General features: G+C 38.2%; 1 protein-coding gene across 3 annotated transcripts in view; it reads left to right on the top strand.

Moving 5' to 3' along the window:
- LOC124781541 (fibrosin-1-like protein) overlaps positions 1 to 15,849 on the top strand; it is a 714,430-nt gene extending 698,581 nt beyond the window's left edge. The window contains exons 10-17 of one of the 3 annotated variants that reach the window (XM_047253869.1): positions 1,609 to 1,764; positions 4,019 to 4,242; positions 5,076 to 5,275; positions 5,566 to 5,727; positions 6,549 to 6,581; positions 9,335 to 9,590; positions 11,799 to 11,949; positions 13,651 to 15,849. In XM_047253869.1, coding sequence (XP_047109825.1) covers positions 1,609 to 1,764; positions 4,019 to 4,242; positions 5,076 to 5,275; positions 5,566 to 5,727; positions 6,549 to 6,581; positions 9,335 to 9,590; positions 11,799 to 11,949; positions 13,651 to 14,554 — 2,086 coding nt within the window. In that variant the 3' untranslated portion in view covers positions 14,555 to 15,849. Of the gene's footprint in view, positions 1 to 1,605; positions 1,765 to 4,018; positions 4,243 to 5,075; positions 5,276 to 5,565; positions 5,728 to 6,548; positions 6,582 to 9,334; positions 9,591 to 11,798; positions 11,950 to 13,650 lie in introns of all 3 variants that reach the window. The other 2 variants (XM_047253868.1, XM_047253870.1) reach the window with 2 other exon arrangements.
- Positions 15,850 to 19,048: the final 3,199 nt, after the last annotated feature.

The raw sequence follows: 19,048 nt of genomic DNA, 5'->3' as shown, positions 1-19,048 counted from the left end.
AATTATAGGCTGATTAAAATTAGTTCCTCCAGTCATATGAGGGCTGTTCAAAAAGACTACAACCTTATTTTTTTAAATGTAAAACCAACAGTAGTATTGGGGCACATGGACTCTCTGAGGTTGTACGCATATGTAATGGGGATACCTGCTCTTTTTCATGACCTGGAAAAACCAGTTGCTGGCTAGCTGTTGAAAAGTGAACAAATGTAAGTGGTAGTCATTGGATTTTGAGCTGTGGGCGAAATGACATAAAAAGTCAAATAACGTTATTGCATCAAAATTTGTTTTTTGAAGCTTGGCGATTCTCAAGTTGAAACAATCTGCAAGCTCAAGAAGTGTTTGAGGATGAAACAATGGGTACCACATAGCTAAAAGAGGGGTAGAAATGCTTCAAAGATAGCTGCTTATCAGTGAAGAGTGTAGCACATTCAGGTAGGCCCTCAACATCCACAAATGAGGTTGTTATTGATCACGTAAGGACCCTAGTGATGCGGTACAGCTGAATCGTGAGCGAAGAACTTGAAGATGAGATTAAAATTGATATTAGATCTATTAACTCCATTTTAATGGAACATTTGGACATTGAGAGGCTCTCAACAAAACTTGTGCCGAAGGTTGCTAATGACCGAGCTGAAGAATCTCTGTTCGGGGATCGCACAGGGCATGTTGGTTGGATTTATGAGTACGACTCTGAAACAAAGGCACAGTCATCGCATTGGAAGCACCCATCATCCCTGAGACTAAAAAAAAGCAAGGCAGATCCACAGCAATGTGAAAGTCATGCTGACCATCATTTTTGAGTACATCACAAATACACCCCAGAAGGTACTGAAGCAAATAAGGAGCACTACCGAGAGGTTCTGCATCACCTTTGTGAAGTAGTGAGATGCAAACAGCTGGATATGTGGGCAGTGAGCATTATGCACCCGCTTTAGTTTCCTGGCCAGGCTCAACACAGCTGTGGATTTTCAGTCTCCTTTATTCCACTGACCTAGCACTTCTAATTTTTCCCTAAACTGTAAAAAAGACTGTGAAAGGGTCCAGATTTCAGAACATGGAAGACGACATGCAGAATTCGATGGAGCAGCTGCGCACAGACCAAAAGAGGCTTTGCAACAATGCTTCCAGCAGTGGCAGGAGCATTAGGAGAGGTGCCTATAAGTTCAAAGGAACTACCTTGAAGGTGACTAGTGGCAAACAATTGTATCTGAATAAAGACTGAGTTTATAAAGAAAAGTTATTCACTTTTTGAACAGCCATTGTACCTTGCAACAACTTTATGTGACTGTTGTCAATACACACACCACAACCAAGTTTCACTTCACTTACCCTACACACTAGGAACAAGTATCATTGAACAGTTGAAACACTGAGCCCTGTCTGCTGCTGGCGGTTAGACTGCAACCAATAAATGCTGGAAACAAATGTGGTCTGTTTGCTAGCCCAATTGATCATGTGAAGAGTAGGTGACAACTGCTGTAGAAACATCGTAGTGGCAAATGAGAGACACCAGCTGACAAGTTATTTTAATCATATTGTTGTGAAGTACTTGTATGGGGTGGCCTCTTTCAGTCGACTAATGGATATACCGTGGTTTTCTTGCAGCAGCAACGTGAGCAGCCTGAGCCGCGGCAGCATCACACCGGTGAGTGCTGGTGCAGCACTCCCTAGTATAGCTATCACCTCGTGTAGCTCGTCGCCCTTCAGCTCAGCTGCACAAGTGTCTTCTAGTCTTGCCTACTCCAAGGCTCCAGCCTGGGTCAGGTGAGTTTCTGCAACTCCTGTCTTAATTGTTAGCACTTTTCGTATTAGTATAGTCATAATTGTATAAACAGTTTTTGTCCAGTATTAAATATTAGGTGAATGACAATTAATGAACAGCAAGATAGAGATGTCCAGTTGAATTATGACATAACGTAATATTCTTTCTCACAAGAATTGTACAGTAGCTTATGGGAAATAAGCCAAAGTTGTTTGAACAAAGTGGATCAGCATCTCTCGATATGTAGTCACTGTCCTCTAATTTCCCAAATGTCTGGCAGGTGGGACAGCTGAATTTGCCTTACACCGTGGCCATTACAATCTCCAGATCTCCATGCCCCCACATGCAGAGAGTTAGAATAAAGCGGGATTTACTTGGTAGCCTTGTCATCAGGCCTAAATGATTTCAAGGTGTGAGTACCGAAAGCTGGTCACACAGTAGAGCACTATGCATTACAAGTGATGAGAGTTTATAAATTGGTATGTGATACTGAGAATGCCAAGCCTCTTTGGAGAAAGCAGTATCTGACTCTGTTTGGATCATTAAATAATTTGCAGTAGTGTCTGATCAGTAAATATAGTTGAATGACACATTGACTCTTGCCATGGCCCAACAAAATTCTGATCACTCAAAATTATTGCATACTGTTGATAAAGTTTTCAATAATTTAAATGTAGAGACAAATACGGCAATGTGATGTTTAAAGCTTTCCCGGTGTACTGATTGTTCCATAAAAACAGCAATGTCAAAAAAAATTTACTTGCTCAAAAATTAAGCGTAGGATGTGATAACAGTTTCCTTTGATTTAATTGCCTTATACATTTTATGGTTTTCATGTCTACAATAACTCTTGCAGCAAACAGTGACATTGAGAATACAAGAAAATGTCAATCTTTCCAAGATCGTGGTTCCTTGGGGAACCAAATCTGAAAATGGTGTTATAACTAGTTCAAGTGTATACTCCCTTGCTTACCATATTTGTGTTCCTGGTTTTTCCATTCTGGTTAGTTTTTTTTCTGTTTCTTTTACCTGTATCATTTGTTTTGGCTCCTATGTGGTACTTAGTTATGAAGATTCATCTTATCCATGTTGAGTGTTTGATTTGTGTCTCTTAGCCTTTACCTAATGCCTGGTAATGACTTAAATGACCCTCTTGTTTTTTGCCATATCTGCAGTGATTAATGTCTCACACACTAAGAATTCGTGAGCAGTTTGACGTCACTGTCTGTTTTTTGTCAATGTGTTGCTGTGCCAAATACGGTACATGCTAAGTCAGTTAATCAGAGAAAACTTATGTTTTAAATTTGTAGTTTACTGGTTATGCACATGAAACCTTTAAAGAAATTAAGACTCGATTAGATTTCAGTGTAAAAATAAATTCTATATCCTCCACATAATTAAAAAAAAATACAAGGGGCAATCAAAAAGTTTCTGTTCGAAGGCTGCACAGTCCAGAATCAGTATGCTGATCAGGAAAAAATCAAGAGAGCAATCATTGCACCAATGCACCAGGTGGAAGATGCCAGTTTGGTAAAGCACCGTCTCCTACTGCTTGAAAAAGTCTGTAATTGCCTGCCGCATATCCTCATCCAACAGAATAGTCAACCTTTTCAGGCAGTTTTTAGGGGACCAAAGGCAAGATAATGGTGTGGGGGGAGATCAGGACTGTAGGATGGGTGATAGAGTGTCTGCCACCTTAGTTGACATAACTTTAGTGTTAGAACATTTGTGATATGCGTACCTGTGTTTTCATGAAGCAGCAGTACTGAGAACTGATCTTAGTACACCGTTACTCAACAGTGGTTTTCCGCGGACAAGCTGCCCCGTACGTATTCTTCGGTCTCCGACGGATATCTACTGATGTTTGTCCTTTGGCAGCCGAGATGTGAATAACAGTATGTCGGTCCTGTTTGGATGCATTTGGTAAAAATGTCATCACAGTTCACATTTCCACTGCACAAACATTGGAAAGACATGAATACCACCAGTATTACTTGCTTATATACCTGCCTCGGAGTTGTGCTACGTAGCATGTATGTTGTGGCAAAGCCCTCAGACAGAAACTTTGTAATAGCCTCGTATATAATCACAGATTTGATTAATCTTTGTTGCTTTATATATTGTTTTTTAATGAGAAGTATTTTTCCATGCATGTGGGAAAGTGTCATTTATATAAGAAGAGTCTATCCATTTCATATCGTGTTTGTTAATTAATGCACCAATCTTGATTTGTTTTTTGTTTTTTTTTTTTTTCAGTTCGAGCGGGCCTCAGCTGTCCCCGGCAGGCACGGTGCCGAGACCAACTCCGCCCCCTGTGCCACTGGCAACAGCTCATCCGTTACATCCTCCCACACACGGTTTTCCGCCTCCTATGTTTGCACCACCTCTCCCTCCTGCTGCTGCATCCGCAGCTACTTTAGGTCTCCCAGCTGTTACAACAAACCCAAATCCATTTTCTGCAGAGTCTCTCTTTCAGTCAAGTAAGTGTCCGTGTAGTGATGCCATTAATGCTATCAAAATTTGTTAATTTGTAGTACCAAAAGTATGCAAAGCATGTGGTCAGTTACAAATAATATTGCATTGTCTCTGTTAGTGTAAGATCCTTTACTTCCCATTTCTTGCATACGAGCAGTTAACATTTTTTCTTTCTTTTTACTGTAATATCCTAGTGAATAGTATCTATTATTGGAGAAAACATGGTCTAAGGTAGAATTAAAAATTTCATTGGTAAATAGTCATCTAAAGATAGGCTACATTATGGGAATATTAGAATAATGTTTAATTTTAAATAAAAGCTGATGTGATGTATATCTTGTATGATCACCATTTAAAAGGCGATGAAGTTTCTTCTGGTACATCATGGGTTGTTTATGGAATGTAGATTGCTCCTACCACACCTTTTATTGTTTTTTATGTTTATTTTCGGTAGGGAAACATTGGAAAACAGCTCTAGGGAGTCAGTATTTTTATTAGTTTCATGGGTGCTTGTGAGATGTAGTTGTTGTCTTTGACATTGTGTAAATCCTTCACTGTCTACTTTGTTTGATAACCCAAGTCCCGATTTTGGTTTTATATAATGTAGTGGGTGTGTTTTATTATCTGTGAATAATTGTGCAAGTTTTGAAGTTATTACAGTGGGAATAGCAATGACAGGCAGTGAATAATAACTAAATAATGGGACCCGTTCCATCATATGTAAAAGTTTCCCCTACAGAGTACATGTTGCATTGACCGAGAATGTGTTACATTACAGTTTTGTTTCGTATGTTTGCTTCTTCTTTTTCGTACTATAATTCCACGTTTTTGTTTACAGATCAAGCAGATCTTTTGCGCCGAGAGTTAGACAACAGGTTTCTTGCATCCCAAGATCGATCTCTCAACGTAGGTCCGCCACCATATTTACGAACTGAGATGCACCATCACCAACACCAGCACACACATGTTCATCAGCATACAACAGCACCTCTGTTGCCACCTCCTCCCCCGGGTCCCACGCTCTTCCCGCCTCCTTTGGTAAGTCCCATGTTGATACGTTATTTCAACTTTTTTGTCCTAGTTACCTCTATTACATTCATATTAGTTTGAAAATTTATACTTTGGTTATGAGAAAAATACTTATTTCTGCTTCTTTGATCTAGTTACTTCTGTAATGTTTACATTAGTTTGAAAATTTATACTTCTTTATTGAAAAAAGACCCAAAAAGATGATATAATGACATTGTGTACAAGTCTTGCCTTTAACTGTCTTAACATCCCTTTTTGGTAAAGTTAATGCAGTATTTTAAATATCTGGGCTGTTTCAGTTTAAGGATATTCCAAAGCTTGGGAGTGTCGACTCGCCATTCTACCGTCAGAACCTTGGTCTGACAAGTTACCCTGGTTTCTCACCGGGACTGTTACATCCCAGCCTTGGAGGTTCAACACCATTTGCACCTCCCAGTCACCTTCCTACATTCACACCAAAGGTATATGCTTAATATGTGTGTTTTGCATCTTATATAATCTTAAATAAATCGCCCGCATGCAGTGATACTCCATTTATGTCGTCATGCTGTGGCTTGGCTTACTGCTTTGCCATATTGTGTTGGTTCTCGACAAGCTCATGACTAGCACTGCTTATGGAGAAATATATCTAGAGATTCATCTTCAATAAAACCAAGCAAATAAGAACTATGTTTAAATTATATGTCAAAATTACTGTTATAGATGTTTCTCAATTGTAAACTTTTCTTCTTCTTTAAGTAATTGTCACCAGCAACCAGTTATTAATGCCCTCGCTAAAATGAACTGACAGACAGACAAATTTATTAAATGAAAATAATCAAAGATGAATTTATTAAATAGCTACCATCCCTTAGTTATTCATTTAAAGAGGGGGAGACATGCAAGTATGTTGTAATACATAATGCAATTTGTGTACTACAATAAATACTCTTAAGCACTGCTGTATGTCATTTCACATTAATCATTCAGTGTTGTATGCTTTTTGTATTTGCTGACTGCTGTAGTTTGCATACGTGTGAAAAATTTGATAGCATGTCCCTCATAGATGATTGCTTGTCTATGTGGGTTCCATTAATAAAACATTTTAACTATTATCCTTATGTTAATACCATACCGTTTATGCCAATGTTAATAAAGTCTATAAAATAAACGAACTCTAAATGGATCCCTAAACCTGTGATTGTGCCATTATCCTGTAACATTATATTCAAACCTGTCCATACTGCATGAATGCATTTCCCTGTTCTAATAAGTAATGCTTTGTTTTCTTTTCTTTCCGCAGCAGATGGGTGATCCCTCGAAACCCAAGCCAGTGGTAGGTGCTCACCTGCTTACTTAGCTGTAGTTAGTTGTTCTACACATCCTCTTCCTAAAAGTAGCAAGTCCTGTAACTATGCATGCAGTGCCACTCTGCTGTCACACAAATATTTCCTAATAATGGTTATTGACATAAATATTGCAGTGGTCGTTATATTACAGGATATACACAAACTTGGAGTTCTAATATTCACTTAGTCTTAGTTTTGTATTTATAAGGGTCGTCTCTTAACCTTTAGAGTCATAATTATGCAAATGTTACTTTGAGATCAGAAAGTAATGGTCAGAAATTAATATTCAAATTTTTCTGGAATAATCAACTTACCTCTTACAGCAAAAACTTTAGCTTTAACAGCTGTCCATAGTAAAGGTAGCCAATCTCGGTTCATGCAGTAAAACATAGTCCATTAAAGGAGCTGAACCATGCACTCGGAACCATTTGTCTTTCTCCCTACACACATTGTGATCAGGATAATTGATGCTCCAACAGTGCTGTCTAGATTGTATTCTTCGAAGGGTTCATTTAATGGACAGGTTAATGAATGGTATAATGTTTCTTAACTTTCTCTTGATCCAGCACAGTCCCAACAAATTCTGATGTTCGAACAATCCTCTGATAAGAACGTCGGGCAGTAAGTCGAATGATCCAGTTTTCCAATAGTGTCAGTCCATGGCTATAAACTTCTTTTGTGCATTAGTTTAATGTCACAGACTGTACATATTGATGCACCATGATATTGTGTCTTTGTATTCATTTAACCCCATTAACATAATGCCCCGAGGTGCTGTTTTTATTATGAGTATACTCAGGCAACATAAGAAGACACCCTCGAAAAAATAAAATTCCACTTACATCCATTTCAGCGCTGATACTTACATGTTTGGCCACTAGAGAGCATCTGGTACTACATTTGCAGCCTGGCTGTTGCATTTTGATAGAGGTGGTTGCCACTAGATATTGTCTATACTGTGTACAGGTTTGGGTAGCTGACAAAATGTGTGCTTTCAGACTCTATCCTCTATTGTTGTTTAGGCAATGCTTTCAAAAAGGATTACTGACTTTGACATTGAATTTAACGCCTGAGAAAGTGAAGGAGAATGTGATGTTACTTCATTAGAGACTAAAAGTGATGACAGTTTGTCAGCTGAGTGGCAGGTACTTGCCAGTGGTGTGAGATAAATACATCCACTGTGCTCTAGCCAGCTCCTCCCAAGATTTATTTTCCCAGGAAACCATTGTGAAATACTTTTTTAGACTTCGCAGTTACACATAAACTAAAAAATGACTTCAAGTTTCAGAATATTTTAGTTGAAGTCCAGTGCACAAGTAAACTTCGGATTTTCAAAATTTTGTAACTTTAAAAGCCATCCTTACATGCCTATAAGCAATGTCATTCATTATAGGATTTTCTCATTAATAAAAACAAATATTTTTTGAACATAATTTGAAAAAAAATTAAGTAAAGGGGTTAACAAGTAATTCTCCATCTTTGACAACCATTCTTGAATTGTAAAGTGGTAAATTATTCTGTAGTCACATTTTGTGATTGTGACTTGTCTTAAAAGGTAGCATGCCATTGTTTGTTACAAAACATAAGCAGTTTACAAAACGGTTGCTTTTTAAACACCTCATAACCATGTGGAATTTTCATTTCTGGCCATTTATTCTGTGTATCAGAATACTCATTTTAGGATTCTGTGTAGTTATGACCCTAAGGTGATTGATCTTTCGACAGAAACTGGGTTACATATCATGCCCTACTGCTCTATTTTGAAATATAGTATTATTAACTTGCCAGGCTGAAAAGGTCTGTTATTAGTTAGTTGATTATTTTGTTTCACTTATAAAACTAATGTATGCAGCACAATAATGTCTGGTTAGTTAGTGCAGAAGCTTTTACTGGAAGATTAAAATATATGTAATATTTTGAAGTACTGTCTGTCTGTATTAAAGCATCTGTGACTCCCGACAGGCATCTTCTTTAACTGCTCGTGGGTTAGGCATTCAGAAATTGTGCTGGTACCTGCTGATGTAAACTACACGACAGTCCCTGAAAAATGTAACTGGGGTGGAAGGAGAACCCACCAACCAACAAATTTGCGCATGATTTAATGCTTTCAGTTTTAGGTTCTTCACAGCTTTTATGTCTGGATAATGAGGTTTATGACATTATTTTATCTAGGGATTTTTTAAAATAATTATTTGTGCAAAGATATAGACATGTTTGGAAAAGCAGTGGTTCTTATTTAATTTGCCAGCAGAAGTGAATACATTTGCAACAAATGTCCATAAAAGAACACATTAAAAGTCAAAAAAACTTGAAGTCATTATTTCACATCAGAAATATTTCCTATAGTGATTAAATCAAGAGGTGAAGAGAGATTCTGTGTTTCTTGTTAACAAATTAGGAAACCTGTAAGAGGACTGTTTTGCTTATCGGTAAGAAGCTTAACATTAGACCAGGCCTGATTTAGGAAATGAACGTAACTTTTAATTATTTTCGTTGTTGTTCTCAGGTGAATCTGTTCTCACATTTCTTGTGCAAAAAAGAGAAGTAAGTGTTTCTGTTTTTACTGCTTTATGATTTCATACTGTAAATGAAGTAGCAGGAGCAGTGACTGCTGACTTTTCTTGAGACCACAAATTACACAGTTGGTGACTTGTTGATTTCATTTAGTGATTCATAAGAGCAGCGCAGAATGTAAGTTGTGCATAATTGCTGTGTATTTATGTATTGCCTGATGTTGCAGAAAACTGGACGTTGGAATGCAATGCATGTTCGCATTGCCTGGGAGATATACCACCACCAGCAGAAGCAGCAAGCTGAGGCAAAGGCTGGAGCAGGGAAGGCAGACTTGCTGCGACCACCGAACCATTTGTTTCCACCTACGAGGCCTCACGACTTGCCTCCATTTGCAACAACACTTGCTGCCACCCACAGAACACCGCCTTTTGATGCGGGTCCTCACCCAGCCACTTTTCTTAATCCACCTGCTTCACATCTAGGTATGTTGAAATTTTACAGCTATGTGAATTGAGCTGGATACCTGTAAACAGCAAGAGATCAATTTTGAAATTGGTTGGATATTAAAAAAAAAAAAAGTGTGTACTAGCAATCAACATGGTCAGTTAGATATTTGGTTTTACTTTACTGATTATGCATGTTAATTTGGAATAAATATGACAATTGTACCAAATAATCAAGAGATTTAGGGACTGGACAAAAATACAGACAAACTTTGAGAAATGCATGCTTGACCATAAATGCAGATCTAGCCAAGCCTACAGGTTGCACTGTTGTATTTGATCATGAACGGCACCTGTGCAGTGTTCTCAATATGTTGTGAGCATCAGTCGTGGTCAGAACAGTATTCTGTGTAGTTGTGAGTGTGTTATGTTGAAGCTAAGTGAACTCGAATGTGGGTAAATTGTTGGTGCTTTTAGGGTGGGTTCTTCAGTAACTAAGGTGTTAGAAGTGTAACAAAAATTTATACCACATACAGAAAAAGTGGAAAATCATTATCAACGAAGTCACAACACTGATGAAACTGTATGTTGAGTTATCATGACAGACGGTCATTGAAGAGGATTGTGATGAAAAATAAGAGGATGCCAGCAGCAAATGTCACTGCGGAAATGAATGTCACATTTGTGAACCCTGTCAGCACCAAAACATAATCAAGGGAAGGAGGGAATTGTGGAAATGCCCGTAACAGGAAAACGTGGTGCCAGAGTCATAAAACCTGGACTTCGGAGTGATGCAGGAATGTAATTTGGTCCGACGAGTCCAGTTTCTCAATGTTTCCAACTCCTGGCTGAGTTTATTTCCCAGGAGTGAATAGTGATAGGGGTTCAGTGATGATTTGGGCAACCATGTCGTTTTATTCCGTATGCCCCACGAATACTCTGCAAAGCTGCATTACTGCCAAGGATTATGTGACCATTCTGGCTGATCAGGTCCATCCCATGGTACAATGTTTGTTCCCCAGTGGTGGTGCTGTGTTCCGAAAAGAAAGGACCCCGTTCACAAGGCTTGCACAATCCTGGACTGGTTTTGTGAGTGCGACCTGTTCACATGGCTTGCATCATCCAGAACTGGTTTTGTGAGCTTGAGGATGAACTATTGCATCTCCCCTGGCACCACAGTCATTAGATCTCAAGATTATTTAGCCTTCGTGGTCTACTTTGGAGAGAAGGGTGCAGGTTGTTATCCATCTCCATCATTGTTCCATGAACTTGCCACTATTTTGCAGGAAGATTGGTGTAAGATTCCCTTACAGACCATACAGGATTTGCATTTATCCTTTCTGAGACAATGGTGTTCCTGCACAATATTAGGCATGGTAATGTGTTGTGTTTGTGGTGTTCCCATATTTTTTTCACCCTCAGTATATTACATTTTGATAAGAGAGATACATATAGTTTTATTTCGTAAAGTTTTTGATAGCGGTTAAACATTTTGAAATATGTTGTAATGCAGAAATGTAAACAAAACACAGGTGAAGGAAGGAAGGTTGCTGTCTGACAGTTGTATGGCTTCTTTTGATTGTAACTGACAGGTAAATAAAAGTGGGGTAGATGAGTGCTGTTTGTTGAGTGTTCAAATAAATCCCTTAACATTAGATTTCTGTCATCAGACTACTTTATAATACTACATGGTTAAGTAATGAAACATATAAGCATCTCATTAATGTGTTGGTTTGTACATTCTAATTCTGTATATTTTGAAAGTATGTATTGACCTGAAAAGAGACTTTGTGAAAAAATTGAAAAACTGAAAATTGGAGAGTAGTTCATATATGCTGTGGTAAGGACTCGAGTGCAACGAAATGTTACTGATAATCGTGGTTGTTTGCTTTGAAGCTGACAGAGTGGAAAGCTCTGCTATAACTTAACAGAAAGAAACATTCTAGCTGCCCAGTGTGAATATGATATGTGGCCTCATGTAATGTTGAGATTGTCATACTTCTGTTAGCTATAATAACAAATATGAAATGTGATTAGATTTTAAATTAGGAATTGAATCTTCAGCATTTTGGGATAGTTACGCCTTTGTTTTGAAGTGAACGAAGAAAAAGAACTGGGACATTTAGGGGTATAGATACATGAATTTCTCTTTCAAAAGTTTCTTGAACATACATTGTGTTTGTAGTTCATTATTGTTTTCGTGCTTTATTTATGTAATCTGTAAGAATGCAACACTTTTGTTTTCAGCGAGTGGTGTATCTCCATTTGGTCGCTATCCAGCTACGTTTGCTGGTCCTAACTCAGCATTTCCTGGACTTGGGGCATCAGTATTTCCTCCTCCTCCAAGAGACCTTCCACCACTTGGAGCTCTCGGACCAGTCCACGATCACTGGAGCAGGTTAGTAGTTGGTTCATTGGCAGGGTTGTGTGGAATCGGTAATTGCTTCAAAAAAGATAGAGAACATTGGATTCAGTTTTATTCTGGCACCAAGAGGCCCTCTACACATGAAATACATGCTGAATACATGTTGCTTACATTCTACATTTTTTGACAAAAAGTGATGTACAGTGTTAGCTCTGCTTAATTGAAACAGTATTTCCATTTGCACTTAGTTTTTTGCAATTTCTGAAACTCCAGTTCCTTATACAGTAACCAGTTTCTCATTGTCAAACAACAGAAAATCCAGGATGGAATGTAACAATATTAGGAGGAGGAAAGATGTAACATTATTATGAGAATATGTTCTTGTTGTTAAAGATTGTTAAAGATACACTGTACATAATACAGTTCCTTGTAGACTATAATTAATGTCTAAGTATATTTTATAGTTCTGTATTTGATATTAGATGTAATACTGAAAATTGATTTTTAATCAGTAATTAATTGTAGTAGAATTTTCATAGTTTTTATTTTTGCAGGCAGGGTATGAAACCGTTAATTGTCAGATCTCTTCTGTTTTCTTTCAAACTCTGTCGTAATACAGCCCCAGTGAGAAAAAATTACTTATTATTTCTTACAAATCTCTAACTATGCTTTATTGTTCCTCTTGTATTAATGCTTCGTAGATATTTTCATGCTCTGCTTCATGAACTATGTCCGTCATCTGTGTTTTTACTTCTGATGTTCTTACTGAAGATCATGTTTTCTTCCTATAACCTCAGCAGTTCATCAACTTCCTGCCACCAATATTTTTTGTTTGATTCGGTTGCATGAATAGTATAATTTGCTAAAGTGGTGCCATTGCAGTTGTTCATACACTACTCATATGGTCTATTTAGCTCTTACAGTGATCCCATTAGCTTGTTGTTTGGTACTTTCCTCTTTTGCTGCTCTCTTCAGTGGATGCTCTGGATACTTTTGTAAGACTTTCCTTTGACAGTAGTGGTACGCCAAGCAGTATTTACTATTGTATGTTTAATATCCAGAATCTTCTCTGCATATATGTTACATAATTTTAAGAAAGGAAACTGGTGATCATCTTGTTTTGTCACCGTGTGTTGTATGTCATCTGTTCTATGTTTGACTGGTCAGTCAGTCTTTCTCTGTGCGAATTTAAAATTTCTCTTAAAAACTCTTTGGGATCCATAGAAGAAATACTGTTGATCACACAGAAGAACAAGCTGCCTTTACATTGAGTCATAAGCACAATAAGAGAGATCCTGCATCATCAGTCACAAAACTCCTGTGTCAAGCTCATGGCAGTGATGCTTATAGTAATATTATCTGGTTTTTTAGTTGAGGAGAATCCAAGACATTCTTCTTGTAGAAGAGATTTCGCCATTTGCTTTAATGTCCCCTTCTTTCTAATTTTGTTTGTTCAGGAGATTGCCCTTTGCAAACATTAGTACATTTTTCCTCCCATAGCTGTTCAGTTTAGTTCAGTTAATTACTTGTATTGTGTGAAACCAGACATAAGTGTTAGAAACAGAGGAGGCTCTTCATGCAGTTTTATTACTGTAAGTATATGTAGTCATGAAACAACTGGAATCTATTCTGTCAAACACGTTCTCCAACACATACATGTATTTTCTATTATCGTTTAAAGATGTTTAAAAAAGGAAAATATTTGGAATTATTTCTCTTTCTGTTTGCTTACAGGTTACAGCGAACAACAGCTGGTTTTCCAGTAACTGCAGCTGCTGCTGCAGCTGCAGCAGCTGCTGGTCCATGGGGTCTGAAACCAGAACCAAGCATGCTGGAGAGGAGAGCAGAATTGGAGGAAAGGGAACGTGAAAGGGAACGCTGCCGTAGAGAGAGGGAACGTGAAGAACAGCGCGAACGAGAGAAACAGCGGAAGTTGGAAGCCGAACGGGAAAGGGAACGTGAGCGACGCGAGAAGGAACGACGCGAAATGGAACGTGAAAGAGAGCGTTTGTTACAACAGCAGCAGCAGCAACAGCAGCAGCAACAGCAACAGCAACAGCAACAGCATCAACATCAACAGCAGCAACAACATGCCAAACAGGCAGTAGTGCGCGACAGATCTCCCATACGTAATGGCACATCTGCCGCTGGTGCTGCACCTGAAGAGGCCATTCGGGTGAAGGAGGAGCCGCGACCCAAAGAGGACGATGTAGTACTTTTGGGAAGGACAGGTTACCACTATCTGACAGCGAGGCACGCTCCGCCTGGGTCGTTGCGCCCCCCGCCACCCATAGCACCTCCACATTTTGCTCCTGGGCCTGTACCTCCAGGCTGGCCACCAGCTGATCCCTTCAGAGACAGTGCATACCGTTTTGACCCTGTTCAGTTACGTTTCAATCCTCTCGTGGCCGCCGCTTTCCGTGCTGAAGAAGAAGAACAGCAGCGTGCGAAACTGTTCCAGTCTTTCCCACAGCCACACCAGCGTGCAAAGGCACCCAGCCCCAACAATCATCACTTGCACCATCGGACATCACTGCCGACCATGGCCCACAAAGTGGCTTGCCCGAGCTCCCCTGCTGCACCGCCACCCCATGTCGTAGACCTGCACAAAAAAGAAGAATCATCTCAGTCACGATGATAATGTGTTTAGGAAGCAATTGTATCAGCAGTGAGGCATTCTAATTTATTACCGTACCTTTTGTATTTTATTCCATTTGTTGTTGTTTTTCTTTACCCCTAGATAGGTTCCTTTATTCAGTCAGCTGCTGATGCAAGCATTTCCTACGCAGTCTTATTGCTGCGACAGGACATGTATAAATTGTTAAATCACATGTGAGCGACATTGTACAACTTGAGTTGTGTCTGAGTGCTAATTTATTTTATTACGAGAAGAGAGTATGCGTGTAATTTAATAGTAATATAATGTTGTGTTGTAGATATTGGATACGTCCCCTCAGGTAACATAAAGGGACAAAAGTTTGATTTGCAAAAATAATGTTCTGCCGACCGATTCTTCTGAGGTAGGGATCTTGCAGATGTGACGTACTATGAATTCGGTGATTGTTTTTCTAAATATAAGGAAGAATAAATACTTTTTTTAGTGAGTGAGCAATCTCGGCAATTATATTTTTGATCAAAGAAATAGTTATTTTTTTCTTTATGACTTAATATGTGTCTTTCAGAATAACTTGTCAGAGTAATTTTATGAGATAAAATTCTATGGATTCGGAACATTAAGAACAGAATTTCACTTACCTTTATAAAATGAAGTTAAATCAGTTATTAGTTGCTTCAATAGGTGCTGCCATGTCTCGTGTCGTCCTGCAACATTTTGTAATCTCGAGAGTTATAATACAGAGCATTTATGGAGGCTGTGGTCCAAGTAGTGTGTGCAGTTGAAAATTTCTGTGGCCAAATTTTATCTAAGTGTTTGGTGAAAACAGTTGAGAAATACTGACTGTGTATTTGTCATAGTATAATTGGTAATATGCTTTGTCCTTAGAAAGTGAAGTGGGGTGGCAAGCCCATTATTATAATTTTCGTGTGTTCTCGCATTTTGTAAATTCACATGCCTGTAAAATGTACAGAGATAAGAGAAACGTGGAATTTGGGCCGTCAGTGTTCTTGAAGGGAATTTAAAATTCCTGAGGCCAAACTATCCCTTTGTTGTTGTTGTATTTTTTTTAAACAAACGATGCTTGTAAAAAAGACTTAGAATTGATGTGAACATCTTGTAATTTTTTCGTATGTCAAAGCAAAATATTTGTAGATAATTTTAATTCGTTGTAAAGAATTCTTTTTGGTAGACAAATCGCAGATGAAGTCGGCGGTTTTGAGTGAGCAGTTTTTAAAGTGATCCTTTGTAAAGGGATCAGTCAAATGATGTATAGCGTTTCTTTAACTAGAAACATAAAGAATGTTTCAAAGCCATAATTTTTTTTTATTTTTTCTCCCTCTCCCTCAACATTCATAGCAATGATAAAATTCCGTTCTTTTGTTGCAGAATTCAGTAACAATAATTGGCAGTCTCAAGATTATTGTGATAGTTCAGATCACAAGATTGCAGTCGTAGTTGTTTAGCACAGCAGAATAAAATTCGATGAAGACTAATGTGTTACATGCAGTGTGGCATGCAAGAATTACTTTAGAGCTGCAATTAAGTAGTGAGAACTATCAATTGGCATTTCTAAAAACACACACACACACACACACACACACACACACACACACACACACACACAGTCTCTCTCTCTCTCTCTCTCTCTCTCTCTCTCTCTCTGCTGGGTGGTAATGATGTACTTAAAAGGAATTGGAACAGCACATGTATTGGACTTAATGCGAATAGTTAATGAGAGACATTTCATAACATTCATTTGCTGCAGATAAAAATCATAAATGAATGTTTTGCTTATTTGAAAACACCTAGTTGATGTTACTGAGTGTGCGCACTTTGTCTTCAGAAGAGGGGTGTATATTATCAGGGATTTACCTAACAAGCTTATTAGAAACAAAAATGAAGACATAGTTCACTGAAGAATTTATATATTTCTTTTTCATTTGGTCTCTCTCTCTTTCTCCTTTTTTGTTTTCTGCTCCTCTCCTTTCTGTCTCCAGCATTTTTTCTTTGAGGAGGTTTGATAGAATGCTTAGTGTAGTACTTTACCAAGATGCGTGGAAATCAGTGATTTGTTGTGTTTTGTCTACTATGTTGTCTATTCATCTCGTCTTGAGCATTCTAGCTAGAGAAAGAATGTTCTTAGAATTATGACGTGTTACTGTCTCCTTCACAGTCACCAGGTGCTGTGCTATATTTTAAACTGTGAATTACATCTTGCAAGTTAACCCTTGAGGGGTAGAACACCAACATTTTAATTAACAAATGTTGAAGCACTTTTATATTTCAAGAAAATTTTAAATATAAGATCCACACACACAACTCTGTGTAAAACCATGTTTGAAGGAAGATACCAGATGGTATCCTCCGTAAAATGTGTTCAGTACATTTATCACAACATGTTACAGCTTAAATACCCAGACTCACTAAACTACTCCCAGACTTTAGATCCAGTGAACTATCTGGAGACTTGGAAAGATAAAATAAGGTGTCAACTATACCATCAGTTGGCAGCTAGAACTCCCGGAATTTATTGTACAAGGATGCTGCCACATCCTATCTTGTAGGTCTTCCCGACAAATTAATGATTAGAAGCAGTTACTTCTAGTGACACATAGTGTTGTGTAGCCGGCCATACTGAGGGTATGGAGAGCCAGGCCCCTGCCAAAGGTGCAGGCACGTCTAGCATTATGAAGAACAGATGTCTGTTAGTAACATGGTTTGTGTGGCAACAGTGCACTTGGTTCACGCAGTTGCCGCCTAAATACTCACACGTATTCAGCAGTGGAGCTCTTGCAGCAGCTTCGTTGCGTTGTTGTAGTATGCAAACACTGATGACTGGTGCTGAAGCAAATGTACTACTTGACTGAAGGTATCTCATTTTTGCAGACTGAGGAGTGGGGTGATACTGGTTGAGCCAGAGCACTTTAAAGTACTGTGACAGAATAATAGGTGCAGTGGAAAACAAATTCCACATGTATAAAAAAAAATCAAACAATGGTCAATCCAGGATGGAATAAACATAATATTATGAAAAGCGTAGATTACTACATATAGCAGAGATGCTGAGCTGCAGATAGGGCAACAAAGAGACTGTCAAACAGCCGAAAGCTTAATTGTTTGACAGTCTCTTTTTGTTGTGCCTACCTGCAACTCGGCATCTCTGCCATCTGGTGAGTAGTGGTTCATCATTTTCATAATATTGTCATATATCAAAAAATTCAACTGACATTAATTTTCTGTCAGGACATGGCTTAAATGTAAACTCTGTGTCTTGTCTTGAAAAATATACAGCTGATTTTGGTGCCAAATATAGCAGCGATATTGATACAGCATAGCCAGTTAAAGTAGTAGATGCTTTCAAGTTCCAGGTGAAAGAGCAGATAGGGTTGCCAGGGACTGCAGTATCTTGGGTGAATGCAAATTGTTAACTCTGACATCCATAGGATATGACACAGCTGTTATACTTGACTTCAGTGACTTGATGAGTTTTCAGGGCATAAAACAAAGAAATCCAAAGTAAGCCAACATAATTCTTGAAAGGGATATTGTCTCAAATCTTAATTAGGCCCTTTTTCTTCTATTTCCAATAAGTAATGTATCAACTTTTGATAATTTATGTAGAACAGGTGCAATCTATTTATTTATTTATTATTATTATTGTTGTTATTAGTACTATTGTTGTAGTAGTAGTAGTTGTTGTTATTATTTGTGTTTGGTGCTTGCTGGATCACGCAGCACTTTTGGATTCATTTTCTTGACCTTTCATGTGGCTCTCATTCTCTCTCTGTTGGTTATTTTCTTCCTTCAATTTACTTGGTTCCTGTTTTTCGTGGACCCTCATTCTACCCAACGGTTTTTATTTTGACTAAACAGATTCTTCTCTACTACTTTCACTGCTTCTCTCTGGGCTTTCTTGAAGTCCTCTTTAACTTGTTTGATCGATAGGTTACTCATTAGGATTCTTTGAACATGTCCACAAAATTTAAATTGTTTTTTTCTAATGTCTGTTGGCAGGCTAGACAATTTCTCTGTTGATTTAGAGGATTTCAGTCTCTGTTGATCCTCTGTTTTGTCCAGGCCAGGAAATTTCCTTGTAATCCTTCATTCTTCCTTAAGGATGTTTTGCCATTTCTGTTGAGAATTAACAATTTGCTGGTGTACAGAGCTTCAGGTTTGATGACTGGCGTAATGTCTAATCTTTGTTCATATGAATATGCATGTTTGGTTGTGGATGTCGTACATTCTCCTGCCCCTTCTTTTCAGTTTTTGTGATCGATCTCACTGACATATTTGATGTATGTGACTGTTTTGATTTGTGTACTTCGAGTTTAATTTCTAAATGTTATGTTTAGTGCAGATTAACTTAGTTTTTTATTTTTAGAAGTATTTGTAGGCCAATCTTTTCAACAAGTTCTGTGACGTCTGTCTTATTGCTGTGATTTCACTATGTACTAGCATCATTAAATCATCTGTGAAAGGTAAACATGGGGTATTAATGTCATCTTTGTTTGTCAA

This window comes from Schistocerca piceifrons, chromosome 1 (genome assembly GCF_021461385.2).
Source record: "Schistocerca piceifrons isolate TAMUIC-IGC-003096 chromosome 1, iqSchPice1.1, whole genome shotgun sequence".
Classification (NCBI taxonomy): domain Eukaryota; kingdom Metazoa; phylum Arthropoda; class Insecta; order Orthoptera; family Acrididae; genus Schistocerca; species Schistocerca piceifrons.
The sequence above is the reverse complement of the archived record's forward strand: the minus strand, read 5'-3'. Positions and strand labels throughout refer to the sequence as shown.